General features: G+C 36.1%; 1 protein-coding gene across 1 annotated transcript in view; it reads left to right on the top strand.

Moving 5' to 3' along the window:
• LRCH2 (leucine-rich repeats and calponin homology (CH) domain containing 2) overlaps positions 1 to 19587 on the top strand; it is a 152580-nt gene that overhangs the window by 47560 nt on the left and 85433 nt on the right. Inside the window, exons 4-7 of the mRNA XM_008568153.1 lie at positions 6161 to 6305; positions 9809 to 9935; positions 13314 to 13419; positions 13505 to 13641. Of these exons, the coding sequence (XP_008566375.1) occupies positions 6161 to 6305; positions 9809 to 9935; positions 13314 to 13419; positions 13505 to 13641 (515 nt within the window). The remainder of the gene's footprint in view (positions 1 to 6160; positions 6306 to 9808; positions 9936 to 13313; positions 13420 to 13504; positions 13642 to 19587) is intronic.

Below are 19587 nucleotides of genomic sequence, written 5' to 3'. Positions count from 1 at the left end.
TAGATATCTGCCAAGTCCAGTTGGTTTTAAGTGTTGTTTAGATCTTGTGTTTCTCTGCTAATTCTTTGCCTAGATGATCTTTTTAATGCTGATAGTGGGGTGTTCAGGACCCCTGCTATTATGTATTAGTGTCTATTTCCTTCTTTAGGTCTAATAGAGTTTGCTTTATAAATCTGGCTGCTCCGACATTGGGTGAGTATATATTTGTGATTGTTTTGTCTTCTCGATGGATGAATCCTTTTATCATTATGTAGTGGCCCTCATTATCTCTTTTTATGGTTTTTAGTTTAAAGTCTATTTTATCAGATATAAGAATAGCTATTCCAGTTCGTTTTTCTTTCCTGTATGCATGGTACATCTTTTTCCATCCTTTCCCTCTTTCTCTATGTGAGTCTTTATAGGTGAGGTGGGTCTCTCAAAGGCAACATATAGTTTGGTCCTCCTTTTTGATCCAGTCAGCCAGTCTATTTCTTTTGATTGGGGAATTTAATCCCTTTAGAGTTGTTTTTGAAAAGTATTAATGTAATCCTAGCACTTTATTGATTTTTGTTTGGATGTCGTAAGTGTCTTTTGTTCCTTTCTTTCTGATTTACTGTTTGTTTTCTGTATTTGTTGGTTCCTTGGGTTGTAGATAGACTTTTTGTTTGTTTGTTTTCTCTCCATGGATGCCATTTTTATTATACTAATTGGTTTTGATTTTTCTTGGGTTTTTATGGCAGTGGTAGTTGTTTTTCAGTTACCAAACCCAGTACTCCGTTGAGAATTTCTTGTAAGGGTGGTCGTGTGGTAGTGAACTTCCGCAGTTTTTGTTTGTCTGAGAAATATGCTATTTGCCCTTCATTTCAGAAGGATAGCCTTGAGGGGTAGAGTATTGTTGGCTGGCAATCTCTGTCTTTTAGTATTTTGAACATATCATCCCATTCTTTTTTGGCTTTTAGGGTTTGTGATGAAAAGTCTGATGTTAGTCTGATTGGGGCTCCCTTATAGGTGACTTGACACTTCACTCTTGCAGCTTTTAAGATTCTCTCTTTGTCTTTGAGTTTTGCCAATTTGACTATAACTCGTCTTATAGAAGACCTTTTTGGGTTGAATACATTTGGGGATCTATGAGTTTCCTAAATCTGAAGATCTGTGTCTTTTCCTATACCTGGGAAGTTTTCTGCCACTATTTTGTTGAATATGTTTTTGATGCAATCTCCTTTTTCCTCCCCTTCTGTAATTTCCATTACCTGGATATTTGAGCACTTACGGTTGTCTGATATCTCTCTTAGGTTTTCTTCAATGCTTTTAACTCTTTTTTTCTTTTTTGTTTTTCTGCCTGTGTTATTTCAAATAGCCAATCTTCAAGGTCAGAAGTTCTCTCTTCTACTTTTTCTAACCTGCTGGTTAAACTGTCCGTTGTGTTTTTTATTTGGTCGAATGAACTCTTCACGTCAGCAAGCTCACCTGCCTTTTTTTCAGGGCATTGATTTCCTTGTACATTTCTTCTTTCAGGTCCTGTATACTTTTTCTCATTTTCTTATGTTGTCTAGCTGAGTTTTTTCGTATCTCTTTTAATTTCCTTAGAGTTAATTATTCGAAATTCTTTGTCAGACAGTTCAAGGGCTTCTTGTTCTATAGGATCTAGAGCTTGAAAGTTATTACCCTTTGCTGGGTACTTTCTTGGTTTTTCATATTTCTGGTATCTTTCTTTTGATGTTTTGTCATTGTGGTAGGGATTTCACTGTCCACTTTTTGACACTATTGTCTGGCTAGGATGTTGCTGGTGTTGCCAATTTGGTATGAGTTCCTCAGTGTCTGCTCAGTTGGCCAGTAGTGCCTTGTGTGTGTGGTTGCCTTGGACTTGGGCCTCTTCAGGGAGCCACCTCTCTGGTCAGCGTGCACTTGGCTGGACTACTGGGTCACACAGTGGCACCATAGGGCGTGTGGTGTCTGTGGAGCTTCTGCCTCCCCTGCTGGATGTCTCCCTTCTCCACACGCACTGGGCAGGGCTGGGGATGGAGTTGGGTGATGGTGGTGAGGCCTACCTGCTGGGTCGCACGTTGGTACCACAGGGCGTGTGGTCTCTGTGGAGCTTCTGCCTCTCCTGGAGAGCAAAGCAAAGCAAATTCCATTCCACATGAAAGAGCATGGTTTCCCCAGAACCTGATATTTTTGAGTGCCACCATTCAGCCCAGTACAGAAAGATAAGTAAAAAGTTTTTTTTTTTCCTTTTTGTCTTTTTTACTGACCGGTAACGGGATCGCAACCCTCGGTGTCACACCCGTACCAGGGACCGGCAATGGGATCGCAACCCTTGGTGTTGCGCCCGCACCGCGCTCAGCCAGTGAGCGGGAACCGGTCTCCACATGGGATCTGAACCCTCGGCGGGAGCGCCACCACGCTCCCAAGCGGTGCACTCTCCAGTGCGCCACCGGGTCGGCCCAGTAACAAGTTTTAATCCCATTTTTTGTGTGTGTGGAAAAGTTGAACCATCTTTATAATCTTCCGTTTCCAAGTCATACTTGTCCCCTAAGAAGGTAGGCTTTGAAACTGTTTTGAAATGAATCTCCAAATAAGGAATAAATTAGCAGTCTGTTTTGCCATGTTTAGATGGAAACTTTTTTTTTTTTTGGCTGGAACTCTATTAAAATACCAATTTACATGTATTTCTCGAGTATAATATGTTCATTATTAGTCACATTATTCTAGTTGCCCTAGTGTATATGTTAATTAAATGATTTTTAATGTTATAAAAGCTTCTTTATTAATTGAACATCACAAGATAAAAATTTAAATGAAAGTTTGAAGTTAATTCATTATATCTATATGAAAGTTTATCTTCACTGTTTTGAGGGAAAATATGGGCTGCTGTTTGTTTGAGATAGTTCAAGAAATTAATATACAAATTACTTTGTGTTAATTTCCATCTTTTCTTCCATGGTTGTATTATTCTTTTGACACTGTTATTCTGTTTACCCAATGCTTAGAAAGGATGTTTATACTGATTTAAAATCTGAAACACCCAAGAATTAGATTTTCTTAATTAGAGGCTTTATAATAGCTTGAGTTTTAACTTTGACTTTATTAAGCTTTATTTGATTTAATGCCATTAAGTTAGAGTAATAATTATTGTAATTTCAAGTGTCGTTTACTAAATAAATATATGAACTCAGCCAGAAAATAGTTTATGAATGCACATTTAATTAAATTCCCTAAGGGAGCCTGTAATAATACTTTGTAATTTAACTAAAGAATTTTTTTGGAGGGGAAAGAACATAAAGCATCACACAAAAATATGTAAATTATTAAAACAATGTGTTGATATTATTTAAATTATTGAAATCACTCTTATTATTACTACTGTTACTTTGTTTTGTTTTGTTTTGTTTTTCTGGTCACTTTTTGAACTTCTTTGATCTCTTTATCTGGTTACTGTGTTCTCTCATGACCATTTATTTTTAGTTTTCTCTGCTTGCTGTTTTTTTCTCTACTCAGCTTTTAAGTGTTGGCCTTCCTGATGGACCATTCATGATCTCTCTTTTTAATGCAGTACTCTGATGTTAGGTAGTCTCCATTTCTGTGATTTTTATGGTATTAACCATATTTCCACAACTTCCAAGTTTATGTTTTCATCTCAGACATCACTTCTGAGATCCAGAATCCTCTGATGTCCATTTAACAACTCCACTTGGGTCTCTTAAGATGTCTCAGTTTATACAAATATTAAGTTGAACCCTTGATTGCATCTTTGACAAAACAAAACAAAAACCCTACCAGCACCACCACCACCACCAATCCTGTTCCACTCTCACTCCTTTATTAGATAGCATCATTCGGTGGCTAGGTTGGAATCCTAGGTGCCATCTTTGATTCTTACCTCTTATTTGTCCCACATAGCAAGTCCCTTGCTATTCCCTGTAAGTGCTAATTCCAAAATATATTTTACATTCTATTCACTTTCTCTTATTTCTATTCTTGCAGTCTTAATTCAGGCTACCATTATGTATCTCTGGGACAACTGTATTATTTATGAATACTTAATACTAGATATTATACAGAATAACAAACTGAGCATAGTTTTGTTTTTAGGGTTTCACATTAATTATAAGCAGAAATTTTCAACTCCCAGGATTCTAAAGTTACAAGAATAAAAGGTAAAACCCTAAATGTAAAAGAAACATATCCTATACTAAAAACAGTGACTTCATTTTCCTCCTCCGTAGAACTGTAGGTAGGATGCTTGGGTGTCCAGAGGAAGTAAGCCAGAATATTGAGAAAATTACATTTCAAGTCCAGATTTTGGTTTCTGATAATTCTATCATTTTATTAAGTTATTCAGAATCCTGTGGTGGGAGGAAGAAGAATCCAAATTAGTTTTAATATTATATAATCATAGCTAATGTTTTCTTTTGCCAATTATACCATTTTACATTAGTAAGAATGAGAAATAGTATCTCTCTCTCTCTCTCTCTCTCTCTTCATATGTATCAATACATATATATGAGGGGTCTTCAAAAAGTTCATGCAAAGATTCATATTATCTTTTAATTCCATTTTTCCACAAACTTTTTGAAGTATTCTCACATTACATATAAATACATGTATATATTAATCTTCTAAATAAGAAATTCACTATATTGCTCATAGTGAGCAATATAGTTAGTAGGTCTCATCTCTTAGAATGAGGAAACTGAGTATTATTGAAAGGAGGTTGTTCTTATGAGGGAAGACCAGATGCTAAATGAGGTACAGTGGACTAAGCTGGACTATAGATGTTCTCTCTGACAAAGGTACATATACTCTTATGTTTTTAACCAAATAAGTATAATGAGCTGCTGTAAGCAAAGTATATTTCTGTGATAAGGTAACTATTTGATAATTATTCAGGCAGTGGTTCTCAACTGGGGTGTGGAGAGGTTTGCACCTTAAGGGACATTTTTTGCCCATCATGGTTAGTGGGTGTCACTGGCGTCTAGTGGGTGGATGCCAGGGATGCTGCTAAATATCTTACAGTGCCCAGGATAGCCCCAGAAGTTATCTACCCAAAAGGTTCATAGTGCTGAGGCTTAGAAACTCTCTTTTAGGATATTTTTTTTTCAACCCACCATGTGATATATTAAGTATTTTTCAAAATTTTATTTAACAAATAAACCTTTAATAGAGGAGTAATGGTTATAATAATTCCATGATTTTATTTTTGTGAAAACATAAATGAATGGAAGTATATTTGTGTGTACTTGGAATAATTTAGGAGAGGAGGGAATCAAGGATGAATGCCAGATTTCTGGCTTGAGCAACTCACCAAGAGGATGTTGGTGACATGTCTGAGATGAGAGAAATAGAGGTGTGGAAAAAGATCTACAGTTTAGATTTTACAGTAGTAAAATTTGAGGTTCCTGAGATATATCGAGGGGAAGTCCTGATGATCAGAACATAGGTGTTTAAACATATCTTTAATTTGCAATTCGTCAGTATATAAATATAATTTGTCCTAGGATTTGATGAAATCACCCAGTAGAGTGTATATCTTCAGAACAAAAGAATACCTTATGGCATAGTCCTTGAGAATACCAACATTTATAATACATGTAAAGGAAAATCTAGCAAAAGAAACTAAGAAGTAATGGAGAGATAATAGGAAGAGATCTAGAAGTGTGGTCTTCCAAGCCAAGGAAAGAGAATGTTTCCAGATGGATGGAGTGGTTATTGATATGGAGATTGTTGGTAACCTTGGTGGATGCGAGATTGAATAGAAACCAAATTGCAGTGCTTTGAGAAGTCCGTGGTAAGTAAGAAATTTGGTTGTGTTGTGTATTTATGTAAGTTTGGCTGTGAAAGAGGAAGAAGTATACGGAAGTGGGTGTGGAATCTTGAGAGGTATGTTTGTCTGTTTTTAAAGATGAGAGAGAATTGCTCATTGGTATTTTAAAAAGATAAATAGCATATTTGGATTTTAGAGATATTGAAGCATATCAGGTACATTTTTTAATAAACATGTTTTCTATGAGTATATATCTAAGTGATGATTTTTGCCTTCAAGCTATCGCTGGATAATATTTTATAACCTTTTAAATAATTGCTTAGATTCTGAGTGATTCAGCAAGTATGAAAATAGTTCTATTAATTGCCATAGGTGTAGATATATGTTTGGCACTCAAACACTATTTTTATTTTTCAGATCTTTCCAGAAATCGCTTTACAGAAATTCCTTCTGATGTCTGGTTATTTGCACCTCTTGAGACATTAAATTTATATCATAATTGCATCAAAACCATTCCTGAAGCCATTAAAAGCTTGCAGATGTTAACATACCTTAACATTAGGTAAGGAAACACTTTTTAAAAATATGTTTTGGTTTTTGTTATGGTTGGTTCTAATCCTTTTTAGTAGCAAAGGGATGTTTTTGGTTTGGCTATGTTGCCTATATTTACCTCAATAGTATCTTATTTTGCATTTTTTATATGTTCCCATTATCTTGTAGGTTTTTCGTCTTGTTCTTGAGAGCAGTGCTTCTCAAAGTTCAATGCATAACAGTCACCTGGGGATCTTGTTAAAATGCAGATTCTGATTCCTTAGGTCTGCTGTGTGGCCTACATTTCTAACAGGTCCCTGGTAATGCACATGCATGCCTGCTGTCCCTTAGACCTCACTTTCAGTAGCAAGGCTTTAGACCATAAATATTTTCCTGAAATCATAGCACCACCATACAGATTTAGTTACATGCATCCTTAGTTACAGTGAAACATTATAAACAGTTCTTGAGTTGTTTCTGCTCTCTTTGTTGATACTTTAGAAATGGATAGATTGGTATGGGAGTGATGGAAAAGTTGGGAAGTGGATGACAGCTGATATTTATATTTAAAAAGTGGTCACCATGTGCCAGGCAATGTTCCAAATACTTTACTCATATTAGCTCATGTAATCTTCATAACAGCATTTGTAGATAGGTACTATTATTATCCCCATATTACAGATGAGGAAACTGAAGAGTACATTATTATCCCTGCATTACAGAGGAGGAAACTGGGTTAAGCTATTTGCCCAAATTCCTATATACACAGGTACTTCAAAAAGTTCCTGGAAAGATTTGTATTATCTTTTAATTCTATTTTTCCATGAACTTTTTGAAATACCCTCATATATACAGCAAGTGGTGGAGCCAAGATTCAAATCAAAGCAGTCTGGCTGTAGAGTTCTCATTCTTAGCTCTTACCCTATATTTATAAAAGAGTGAACACTCAATAAGTATAAGAAAAAGCTTGCCAAATGAGTAACATTGAATGGAAACTGGTATATTGTCACTTAAATTTAGAATTCTTTTCTTTCCTTTTTTTTTTTTTTTAAGTTGAAAGGAATAATTTCTTTCCCCTCATTAACCATGTTACTTGTCTAAATTTTCATACAAGGAAGTAGTAAATACAACCAGTATACATAAAGAATGACACTCCCTTCTCACCATGATATATTAATTCTTTTTTCTTTGGATACAGTTTTTTTTTTTTTTCCTTTTTCTCTTTTTTACTGACCGGTAACGGGATCGCAACCCTCGGTGTCGCGCCTGTACCGGGGAGGGGACCGGCAACGGGATCGCAACCCTCGGTGCCGCGCCCGCACCGTGCTCAGCCAGTGAGCGGGAACCGGTCTCCACATGGGATCTGAACCCTCGGCGGGAGCGCCGCCGCGCTCCCAAGCGGCGCACTCTCCAGTGCACCACTGGGCCGGCCCGGGATACAGTTTTTTTATATGTCTTCTCAGGTGGTGTTACCTGGCCATACATATTTTTTTTAACTGAAACCACTTTACACCTTAAAATGTGTGAGATAAGTTTCCTTCCACAGATATTAGTCATTTGGGTTGCTCTTTTCTCTAAGAGCTCCTTGGCCTTGCTGGGGAGAGGTTTGAAAAAAAGTGAGGTATTTTTAAGTTTTGTCTTTGTTTTTGCTTCATTTTGTTTTTTTATGGAAAAAAGTGATTTGCCAAAAATTGAATTACATTTCTCTATTAACCTGTGTGGTACATCTTAGAATAGTTTTACTAAAGCTTTCTCTGATTCTCTCCTGTTTTGATTTTTAAAATTCAATTCCTGATTTTTGTTTAAAGTCACAAAAATTTTTGAATGAACTATATTGAAATAACATTTGTTCTAGTGGCTGACTTCCTTTGGCTCTCTCTAAAATATGTAGTAAAAAGTAATGATTAGTGACTTACAAGCTATGTACAAAGAAATCAAATTCTGGAGAAAGATGACTGTGCTAACTCAATGAACATTACTTCTTAGGGGAAGAAAATAAACTGATTTTTAATCTTTTCTTTGGCCTTACAGAGTATTATAATGAATTTGCCATTATTTTTCCCATTTATTATTTTTATTTTGTTAAAAATATCTTGATAAACTTGTAACTTGATTTTTCAACTTTTTCTCTCTTACTGTATACTTTCCCTCTTTTTTAGTAGAATCCTGAAGAAAGATCCTTGTGTACTCCAGTGTGAAGGGGCCCAGACAGACCATTTCCCCAGGGAGCCTGCTTGGCCCTGAAAGTATGAAGGATTGTGACAGGCCACTAGCTTATTTGACATTCTGGCAGCCTGGCCAGTATTGCTAGTTGAGGGGCATTGTCTTTTTTTTTTTTTAAAGTCTGTTTGTGGCACGTGGTTAAAGCCAGTCAGTCTAGTATTTCTGGATGTCCTCTGCAGGGATAAGATGGGGTGAAGGGTCTTGAAGCCCCTGCTTGAGTAACCCTGGGTTTTTGTTGCTGTGCATGTTCCACAAAATGCTATGCACAGATATATAAGTGCCACTTTGAAAAATAGAAAAAATAATAGCTTATTGCTTGTCAGTGCTTGTTAGTATATAAATGGATTGTAACACGTAATATATTTTGGTAGTGGGATCATTTGGGTCAGTCAGTCTGCATTGGCGTATAAATTTGACAGTAATAGCTTAAAGGCAAGGGTCCCAGAGCCTGTTTGCCTGAGTTTGAATACTGGCTCTCCCACTTACCAGCTTTGTGACTTTGAGCAGTCTACTTAATCTCTTTTGGACTGTTTCTTCATCTGTAAAATGGTGATCATGATAGTATCTATCATTCTGAAGTAGGTTGTTTATAGAGTTACTTCATGTGAGGTGGTCTGAACATGGCCCGGCACATAGTAATCACTCAATAAATGTTAATTGTTATATTTAAATGTATCCACAGAGATAGGAATGTTGTATTAACTTTGAGCTGAGATATAGGTGCATAGGCTGTTCTATTGTAAACCATAACCAAAGGGAATAGGTTAGGGTTACCACGTATTTATGAAGATGTAATCCTATTTATTCTTTCATAAATTTGAACATAGTGCATGCATATTTATTCTTGGAGCCTTTCCTTAGTTGGAGGCATGGAGGTATTGAATATGCCACAATTATACCACAGAGCAAGATTCTGGCATTCTCTAGCTTAGAAGAATCATTCTGAATTTTTAAGAACTGGAGATGTGCAGGACCGTACCATAGTTAACAGCACAGGCTTTGCAGTCAGACTTGCTTTTGAATCTCTGCTCTACCTGGGCAAATCACTTAACCAGTTTTAACTTTCATTTTCTTATTTGTATAATGGAGATAGCACTACCTATCTTGTGGAGTTAATATGAAAATTAAATAAGACAAAGCATGTAAGGAATTTAGCACTGTGCCTAATACAAAAAGTAAGCACTCACTAAATGATTGTTAAGTTATTACTTAGTGAAACTTATTTACTTTCAAAGTGGCTCATTCTTTTTCAACATAACGTGTCAGGTTTCAGACATATTTCTCATAATGAGACCTTCTTATTCTTTTCAGTCGAAATCTTTTATCAACATTGCCAAAATACCTATTTGATCTCCCCCTTAAAGTTTTGGTCGTCAGTAATAATAAACTGGTATCCATTCCAGAAGAAATTGGGAAGTTAAAAGATTTAATGGAATTGGTGAGTAAAATAGTTGTATTAATTATATATAATATGCATAATATATACTTCTGTATTTTGGAAGATTACTCACTGTATGGAATTTCACTGTAATTTTTAATAGAGGAATAACTTGATATATGTCTAAATTTGCTTTAGTAAAATTTTGAGATACCATTATTTATGTCTGATTTTATCTCCCAGCCAAAAAAATAACCTGGTTGTTCCTTAGTCCTAGTGAGGTCAGAAGGCTTGCTTACAAGCTTTAAGAAATACTTTTCAAATGAATAAGCATTTGTTTATCCATTTTGTGGGCAGTAAAGTTGTTAGGGAAAAGATAAGGGTTTTTTTTTCTTTTTTAAAGGTTTTATAGGGCTACCATAGAGCCTTAAGAGAAAGGGGATAAAAGAAGAGAGTACAATGCCAGCAAAACAATGGACTTAACAAAATAACTTCTTCTGCCATATGATCATGGGACTTTATAAAACTTTGGGACCAAGGTTAACGGAAAGAGTCCGTTATCATGCAATTGATGATAGAAATAGAGAATAATTTAAAGTAGTTGCCTCTAACTTAACATTTTAGGCAATAAAGGACATTGAACTTTCAGAGAAATATAATTCAGTCCTCAAAGTATTGAGCTATTTTCATCTCTTTTGATTACCTCCACGTCATACAATATACCATGCTGCTTATTTTTATTTTCTGTTTTATCTTGAGTAATGCTTTCCCAATAAATAGGTATTTTTAAAGTATTCTTAAGTATGACTTTATTATTTTTGGAGGACCACAAGTTTTCTTGAGGAATTTACCTACCATTTTATATTGGGAAATTAATGTTAAAATAGAATGTAGTGTACAGAAATTTCAGGAACACCTTTTATTCATTAAGGAATACCTGCATGGTCAGTTATAACCCAAGGAAACTTCCTTGAATTGCACCTTGTTTTTGAACCATAGAATTTTCAGGTTATAAGAGATCTTAGCAGTGTTGGGTATAACCACTTCCTAATGCGTGAATCCCTGACACAGCTATTTGTGTATTTTCAATGGTGTATGACTCTGCTTGTGTGTGTGTCTGAGGCAGCCCTAATTTTCTTCTGAAAAACTCTTTTTGTCAGTAATCTTTTCTATTTTGAACAAAATGGATAAAAGTGATATCTCCCTATCACTTTTCAAAAATGAACAGAGATTCTAGATGTGATCTCAACAAATTCATAATAAAAGGGAATTATTATTTTCTTTGAATTGGACACTGTTAATGTTTTTAAAGATTCTTCTTTTTTTAATTCAGTTTTTGATGCTGTTTTAAGTCACTTTACATGAGATAGTTTTTAGATAAATGTCAAAAATATTTAGGATTTTTAGATTTATTCTAGTATTTTTATTTAAACAGGATATTTAAAAATATTACGTGCTATTATTTTATAAGACAATATAAAATTATTATGCTTTAGACTCTTGAAAACAGTAACAGTAGATGGGTAGATAGCATTGATGGCTAACTGACAATTGTAAATCACATAATGAATTTGTGGGTATTCCCTGTCATTGGAATATTTTCCCACGATAGTCTTCCATGAGAATGTGGTAACCAACTATATTGAAATTCTGTCATTAGAAACCTAGTAAATACTCTCTGACCTCCAATCCCCAGCAGAGTATTTTATAGAGTACCCATCGGAGTGGGTCAGTTTCCTATGCCTGGGTTTATTTCTTCTGGGAAATGGCAGCTATCTACCAAATTTCTATGAATTTGCTTTATAGAAATCTTCAGTATCAGGTACCTTTGGAAAGAAGCAATAGTATTTACTTTAAAGGGCATTTCCCCAACCTTTTATTATCTATCATTTGAATAATAATCTGTTCTGAACACAGCAGCTAAGGTGACACTGTCAAAATATGTCAGATCGTGTCATTTCTCTATTCAAAAGTTTTTGGTTCCTGCCCACATCTCTCAGAGTAAAAGTGAAAGTATCCCTCCCTCCATCCTACTTTCCCTTTTGCCTACTTCCCTCTAGTTGCACCAGATACCTTGCTGTTCTTTGTACATGTGAGGTGTGCTCTGCCTAAGGGCCTTTCCATTACTGTTCGTTCTGTCTGGAATATTCCTTTCTTATATATTGGCATGGTTCACTCTCTCATCTCTGACAATGCTGCTCAAGTATCATCTTCTCCATGAAATGACCTAAATTGCTAGTATTCCCTACCCCCCATTATTACTAGCACAGCCATTGTCCTTTACCCTGCTGTTTTTTTTTTTTTTAATAGCACTTATCACCTTCTAGCATGTTATACAACCTCCTCCCTTCAATTTTTGTTTGTTTTGTTTCTTAATGTGTCCCTTGCCCCTGGCACCTAGCAAATAGTATTCAATAAATATTTGTTGTTGAATGCAGATGCCTTTAATAATGCTTGAAAGCAGTATCTAGAATACATTTTCCTAATTATCTATAGATTTATTGTATTCTTCCCTGCATGGCTTTAATATTTTTTTGAATTTACCCACTTTCCTTTTTTTTACTTTTGATAAAAATGAATGTATGCATCTCTCCCCTCCCTCCAGGCTAATATCATTTTCAGTGAAAGCTGGAAATTAGGGGCAATTACAGTAGAGTATGAATGTCATTTGCAGTGTGTCTGTAGTGACTACTGTCTGAGATCATGTTACAGATTTCTCTTCTCTTTTTATTGATGTAGCTATAAGAAAGAGGCAAGGGAGAGGAAAACATAGTTAATGTAAACTTTTTTATTCCCTTATTATGGAAACTTGGTATTTGTTTACCTTTAAATGTGGACTTGCATTTTTAACTTAACCCTGAGAGATTTCCAATTCAGATTTCTTAGAATGCCTTTGAGTTGTGACGTGAGCCACAAATAATTGAGCTTATAACTCCTCATATTTCTATCCATTTGGAGCAAGAGCTTTAATTAAATGTATCCTGACCATAATCTTTGGTTCTCATATCTGTAAATCCTTGCCTTTCTTAGCTTCTGTCCAAACAAGTATCTCAAAACAACTACTGTGGTTGACAGATTATCACTGTGATTGATAGTTGTTAGTCTTTTATTTTACCTCTGCATGAAGAGCACCTGGCTCATCCTTACTTCTGGTTTTAGGTGGTGATACTTAATCTTTAGTTGAGATTCTTAAGACGTTGTCTTATGCAGTAACTAAGTAATAATCTCAAATTTTTACACAGAAAAATTTCTGTCAACTGTGCTAGGTTGACTTCATGATGTAATAAAAATAGAAATCTGTCAGATAATTCATCTTTAGAGAAATGACATTAGAGGTAACTTTTGCTAGCTATTTACCGTATGCTTTAATTTAAAAATTGGAATATATCTGTTTTTCTCAGTTAGTTTATTATAATTTTATTTTCTTGTTTTCCTTAGGATATTAGCTGTAATGAGATTCAGGTCCTTCCTCAACAAATGGGAAAGTTACATTCACTTAGAGAGCTAAACATAAGAAGAAATAATCTTCATGTTTTGCCAGATGGTAAGATATTCACTATTTTTACTCAAATAAGAGAGTAACTATATAAAATTTAATTTAATTTTTTGTTGTTGTTGTTTCTAAACAGAATTAGGAGATCTTCCCTTAGTCAAGCTGGATTTTTCTTGTAATAAAGTGGCTGAAATTCCAGTTTGTTACAGGAAGCTGCATCATTTACAAGTAATAATTTTGGATAACAATCCATTGCAAGTACCGCCAGCACAGGTTTGTAATAAAAATATGATACTCGTTTCTTCTCATTTTTGTTCATAATTTTATCTTTTTTCATTCAGTGAGTATTTGTTATGTGCTTCCTATGTGCTTGATAACGTTCAAAGGAAAATGTCAGTGTAACAATCAGATAAAATCCCTGTCCCGGAAACTTATCTTATAGAGGAATCACAGTCTAATTTGGAAATAATATATAACAACTGTCAAATTATTCATGTCCCACAGAAGCTAAATATTCCATGTTGCTGGACTATCACTTTTGGGTCTCTGCTTAGGTCACCTTCTCCAGGGCCTCAGTTCTTGGCATTGTGTTCATTCCTTCCAAAACTTAAGGCAGATACTCAATGTTTTACTTAGCTCCTCAGCTTATGAATTTTATCTGTTTGTTACTGGTAAATCAAAAAGTACCAAAATTAGGATTCAATGTGTTGTTTAGATGCTGATATGTAAAGGAATTTTTCTGAGAAGTGACTTTCTCATTTTGGTGGAAATTTTGATTTAGGCTCTAGAATAGCATTTAGAAAATCCAGATGTTAACTTTCTGCTTGTGAACTGATGATTCTGGTTGTCAGTGTTATTTTTAAAAGACAGACTCTGAAGTCTCTCTACCCGTTTGCTACTCAGGTATGTATCTACTTGGGATTTGTTGTGGGATTGATTGGAATGCATTCTTGGCACTGAGAGATGGAATTATAACAGAAAGAACAAGATACAAGTGGAAAATATTAATTCTGACTTTTAATTTAATGAGGATTAAATCCACACGGAAGCCACTAAAATGATAATTAAAGAATATGCTAAAATATAAACCCATAAGGACAAAGAGATGAAAGAGAACAGGACAGTGGCAAAAAGATGTCAGCAGAATTTTGGAAAAATGTTTGAAAATGGAAAATACATGGAATAGTGGTAACTTGTGCCTCTACTAACACTGCACATGGCAGTAAAATCGAAGGTCACACTCTACCTCCAACTTATGTACCCTGGCACAGGGTTTGCATACATCTAGAAGTAAAGTTGCCTTTTTCTTCTAACAAAGGTACACTTAATCCAAAAGGAGTACCTTTTCTAATTCAGATAAAATCTGGCCATGGTCCTGGTAGTAGCTGCCTTAGCAGAATGAGGAAAGGTGAGCCTTGTGTTTGTTGTGGGAGAAGGCAAAAAAATAAATAAATAAATAAAAGCAAGTCGATTTACAGTGTGAGATCTGGGAATGGCTCAGGTATTGGAGAAAACATGAGAAGGACTGAAAATATGACTTTTCATAGAAATGTCTAAGGCAGTGTTGTCCAGTAGAACTTTCTGAATGATGGAAATGTTCTGTAATCTACGCTGTCAAATACTGTAGCCACTTGTAACATGTGACTGTTGAATGCTTGGAATATGGCTAGTGTCATTAAAGAACCAAATTTTAAAATTTCTGATTTATGTAGATTTAAATTTAAATAGCTGCATGTAACTGGTGGCTACCATATTGGACACCACACCCTCAGATCTTGTCCTTAGCCCCACAGCCACATGACTACCCCTCACTTGCCTCAGCTGAAACCTTGAGTTTACTCTAAGGGGTAGGTAGATCTTTAGATTCTCTCCTTCAGCTCAGTGGCCAAATGACTCACTCCTTGCCTCAGCAGAAGCTTAGAGTTTACTCTTTAGAGAAGCACTGTCCATTAGTACTTTCTGTGGTGATGGAAATGTTCTATTTCTGCACTGTGTGATACTGTAGCCACAGTGGCTGTTGATTACTTGAAAGTGTATAGTGTGGCAGAAGAATTGAATTTTTAGTTTTATTTAGATTTAATTAATTTAAATTTAAATAGCCACATTTGGCTAGTGGCTACCTTATTGGACATTACAGCTAGACAAAAATTGAACCAGAGGCAGGGGCTCCAGGTACAGCTATGGGTAGGAGTGAGACCCCATACAGAAAACAGTGAATGCTTGCATATTGAATGTTGGGATCCTCTAGTAGATTTCTCCTGCTTGGCCCCCAGAATGCTTTCAGCCTGTCTTATGTATCTAAGGCAGGATTGGTATATTTCTTCTTTGGTAAACTGAATGAGCCAGGAGAAATGACTTATCTATATACTGATCTTTTGGGGTCACCTGAGGAAATGGCCACTCCCTGTCTGATCACCAGATGGGAGCTCGCCATCAGTAAACTTCCCTCATGTACACAGAGCTTCCAGTTGGCTTTTTATTGTCTTACTCTTGAAAATGAACAGACAGCTGAGGATCACTAGACATTGCAGGAATAATCTCTAACATGAAAGAGACCAAAACACTGAGAGGTTTTCATTGAAACAAAAGGGGATACACTATTTTTTTTTAACGTGGATATCCAGAAATATTTGTAATCCATATATCTGATATGGAATTAATGTCTAAAATATATAAGGAACTCATACAACTCAATGGTATAAAATATAATAACCCAATTAAAAAAAGGACAAAGGACCTGGATAGACAATTTTTCAAAGAAGACATACAAATAGCCAACAGCTATATGAAAAGATGCTCAGCATCACTAATCATCAGTGAAATGCAAATCAAAACCACAATTAAATATCACCTCACACCTAGTAGGATAGCTATTATTAAAAAAATCAAAAATAAAAAGTATTGGTGAGGATGTGGAGAAAAGGGAACTCTTATACAGTATTGGTGGGAATGTAAAATGGTATAGCCACTATGGAGTGTTCTCAAAAAATTAAAAATAGAAATATCATATGATCTTTCATTCCCACTTCTGGGTATATATCTGCAAAAGACAGAAAAAACCAAGGTGTTTTTATTATTCTAACTCTCAAAACAGAATACTTCAACTCTGGTCACTAAAATGTGTGGGGATTTCACCCCACAACGAAGTGATTCTCCAGCAGACACTGACTGGGTGTCCTATAACTCAGTTCAATTCTGACATTGTCTACCCAATTCCACAGGTTAAGGTCTCAGTCCCATAAAAATGCCCACCTATATTTCTCACCAACCAGCTATAAATTCAGATTTACATGATCCTGAATTAATAATTAATTAATCTGACTTTTAGCTCACAGAACTCAGGGAAACACCTTACATACTATTGCTGATTTTTTACCAAGGATATTTCAAAGAATACAAATGAATAGCCAGATAGAAGAGATACATAGGGCAAGGTATGTGAGAAGGGGTGTGGAGCTTCCATGCCTTCCCAGGCACCTCCACGTGTTCAGCAATCTCGAAACTAAATCCTCTCCTTTTGGGTTTTTATGGAGGCTTCATGGGCCATTGGCAGTCAGCTCAACCTTCAGCCCCTTTCCCTGCCCCAGAGGTAGAGGAGGTGAGAAGGGTGGGGCTGAAAGTTCTGTCTACTTACATGGTTTGTTTGCCTGGCTAACAGCCTCCCATCCTGAGGCTATCCTGGAGCCATTAGCCACCAGTCATCATAAGACCCCAAAAGCACAGGCAACAAAAAGAAAAAATAAGCAAATGGGATTATATAAAACTAAAAAGCCTCTGCACAGCCAAAGAAACAGCAGAGTGAAAAGACAACTTACAGAATGGGAGAAAATAATTGAAAATTATGCATCCAACAAGGGATTAATATCCAGAATATACAAGGAACTCAAACAACCTAACAGTGAAAAAACAAATAACCTGATTAAAAAATGGGCAGAAGAGCTGAATAGGAATTTCTCAAAGGAAGATATGCAAATGGCCAACAGATACATGAAAACATGCCCAACATCACTAAGCATCAGGGAAATGCAAATTAAAACCACACTGAGATATCATCTCACCCCAGTTAGACTGGCTATTATCAAAAAGACAGAATAACAAATGCTGGCGAGGATGCAGAGAAAGGGGAATCTTTCTACATTGTTGGTGGGACTGTAAATTAGTGCAGTCATTATGGAAAACAGTCTGAAGTTTCCTCAAACAACTACAGACAGAACTGCCACATGATCCAGCAATCTCACTGCTGGTTACATCCCCAAAGGAATGGAAATCATCATGTTGAAGGGATGCCTGCACTCCCATGTTTATCGCAGCTATATTTACGGTAGCCAAGAGTTGGAACCAACCTAAATAAATGTCCATCGGCGGATGACCTGGATAAGGGAAATGTGATATGTATACCCAATGAAATGCTACTCTGCTATAAAAAAAAATGAAATTCTTCCACTTGCAACAACATGGATGAACTTAGAAAAAATTATGTTAAGTGAAATAAGCCAGGCAGAGAAAGAGAAATACTGCATGTTCTCACTCATAAGTAGGAGCTAGAAAAAGTAAACAAATAAAGAAAAGATACAACAGTCACAACAATACATTGAACTTTCAAAAGGAGAGAGCAGAACTGAGGCCACCAGAGGTGGGAAAGCGTGAGGGGTTGGAGGGTTGGCAAAAACTTTGTAAAGGGCCACACAAAATGATTACATTCTGTAATGCTGAATACACTAATTATCTTGATTTGAGCATCACATTGCACACAGGTATTGATATTCAATGCAATACCCCACAATATATGTACGATCAATTATGTTTCAATAATAATAAAATACAAAAGACACGTCACTTGAGATTCCATAAGAGTTTTGAAAGCTCTGTGCCAGGAAATGGGACAAAATATAAATTACAGTAGCCTAAGTAAATGAAATCACTATCTCAAAGAGAGATCTGCACTCCCATGTTTATTTCAGCATTTTCACAACAGCCAAGATATGGAAGAAAGCTGAGTGTCAAAAGATGAATGGATAAAGAAAATGTGGGGTGTGTGTGTTGTGTATAATGCTGTATTATTCAGCCTTAAGAAGGAAATTCTTCCATTAGCAACAATGTGGATGAACCTGGAGGACATTGTGCTCAGTGAAATAAGCTAGGCACAGAAAGACAAATACTGCATGATCTCACTTCTTTGTGAAATCTAAAAAATAAATAAATAAATAAAAGTTGAGAAGTTGAACTCATAGTGGGAGAAAGCAGAATGGTGGTTACCAGGGGTTGGGGGGAAAAGGGGTGATGTTGGTCAAATGGTACCATCTATTGACCTAAAAAGAAATGGACCAAATACATATAGCAAAGATTTATTGAGGTAATATTATGATTGCAGCCACAGAAACACATAAATCAGGTAGCCCTGAAAATGTGTTCCACAGAGGACCAGCAGAGCTTAACATTTTATAATCACAAGAAGGGGGAAGGGTCAAAGGAGAGAGAGAGATCGAATCTGCCTAATTACTTCATCAGGCTTTCTATTGGTTGTATATGACGTATAGATTTGGAATTGTTACTAGGTTACATCCTACATGCAGGGATCTAGAGCAAGGGTAATAAGTATTACAGGTGATTTTATGGCTTTTGGCACCATTATGTCTGCTTCTATGTAAAATGGCCTTATGATGACATTTTTTCAGGACAGGTAGATATGGTTACTGACTTGTCCCAGATCTCCGAAGGCACTGTAATTTGGCTGATTTGGTCAGAGCAGATTCTTTTGGTTATCACATCTGTCAGTTATAAGATGAGCAAGTACTGGAGAGCTAATGTACAGCACGGTGATTATAGTTGATTATACTGTATTATATACTTGAAATTTGCCAAGAGAGTAGATCTCAAGTGTTACCACACACACACACAAAGGTAACTGTGCAGTGATGGGTATGTTAATTAGCTTGATTGTAGTGATCATTTCACAATGTATACACATATCCAAACATGAAATTATGTGCCCTAAATATGTACAATTTTTTTTTTCCTTTTTGTCTTTTTTCGTGTCCGGCAACGGATTGCAACCCTCAGTGTCGCGCCCGTACCGGACCGGGACCGGCAACGGGATCGCAACCCTTGGCGCTGTGCCCGCACCTCACTCAGCCAGTGAGCGGGAACTGATCTGTATGTGGGATCCGAACCCTCGCTGGAATGGGCCTGGCGCTTCTAATTTGCACTAAGAGGCATGCT

Source organism: Galeopterus variegatus, unplaced genomic scaffold, assembly GCF_000696425.1.
Source record: "Galeopterus variegatus unplaced genomic scaffold, G_variegatus-3.0.2 Scaffold381, whole genome shotgun sequence".
NCBI lineage: Eukaryota > Metazoa > Chordata > Mammalia > Dermoptera > Cynocephalidae > Galeopterus > Galeopterus variegatus.
Note: the sequence above shows the minus strand (reverse complement) of the source record. Positions and strands in the feature narration are given on the sequence as shown.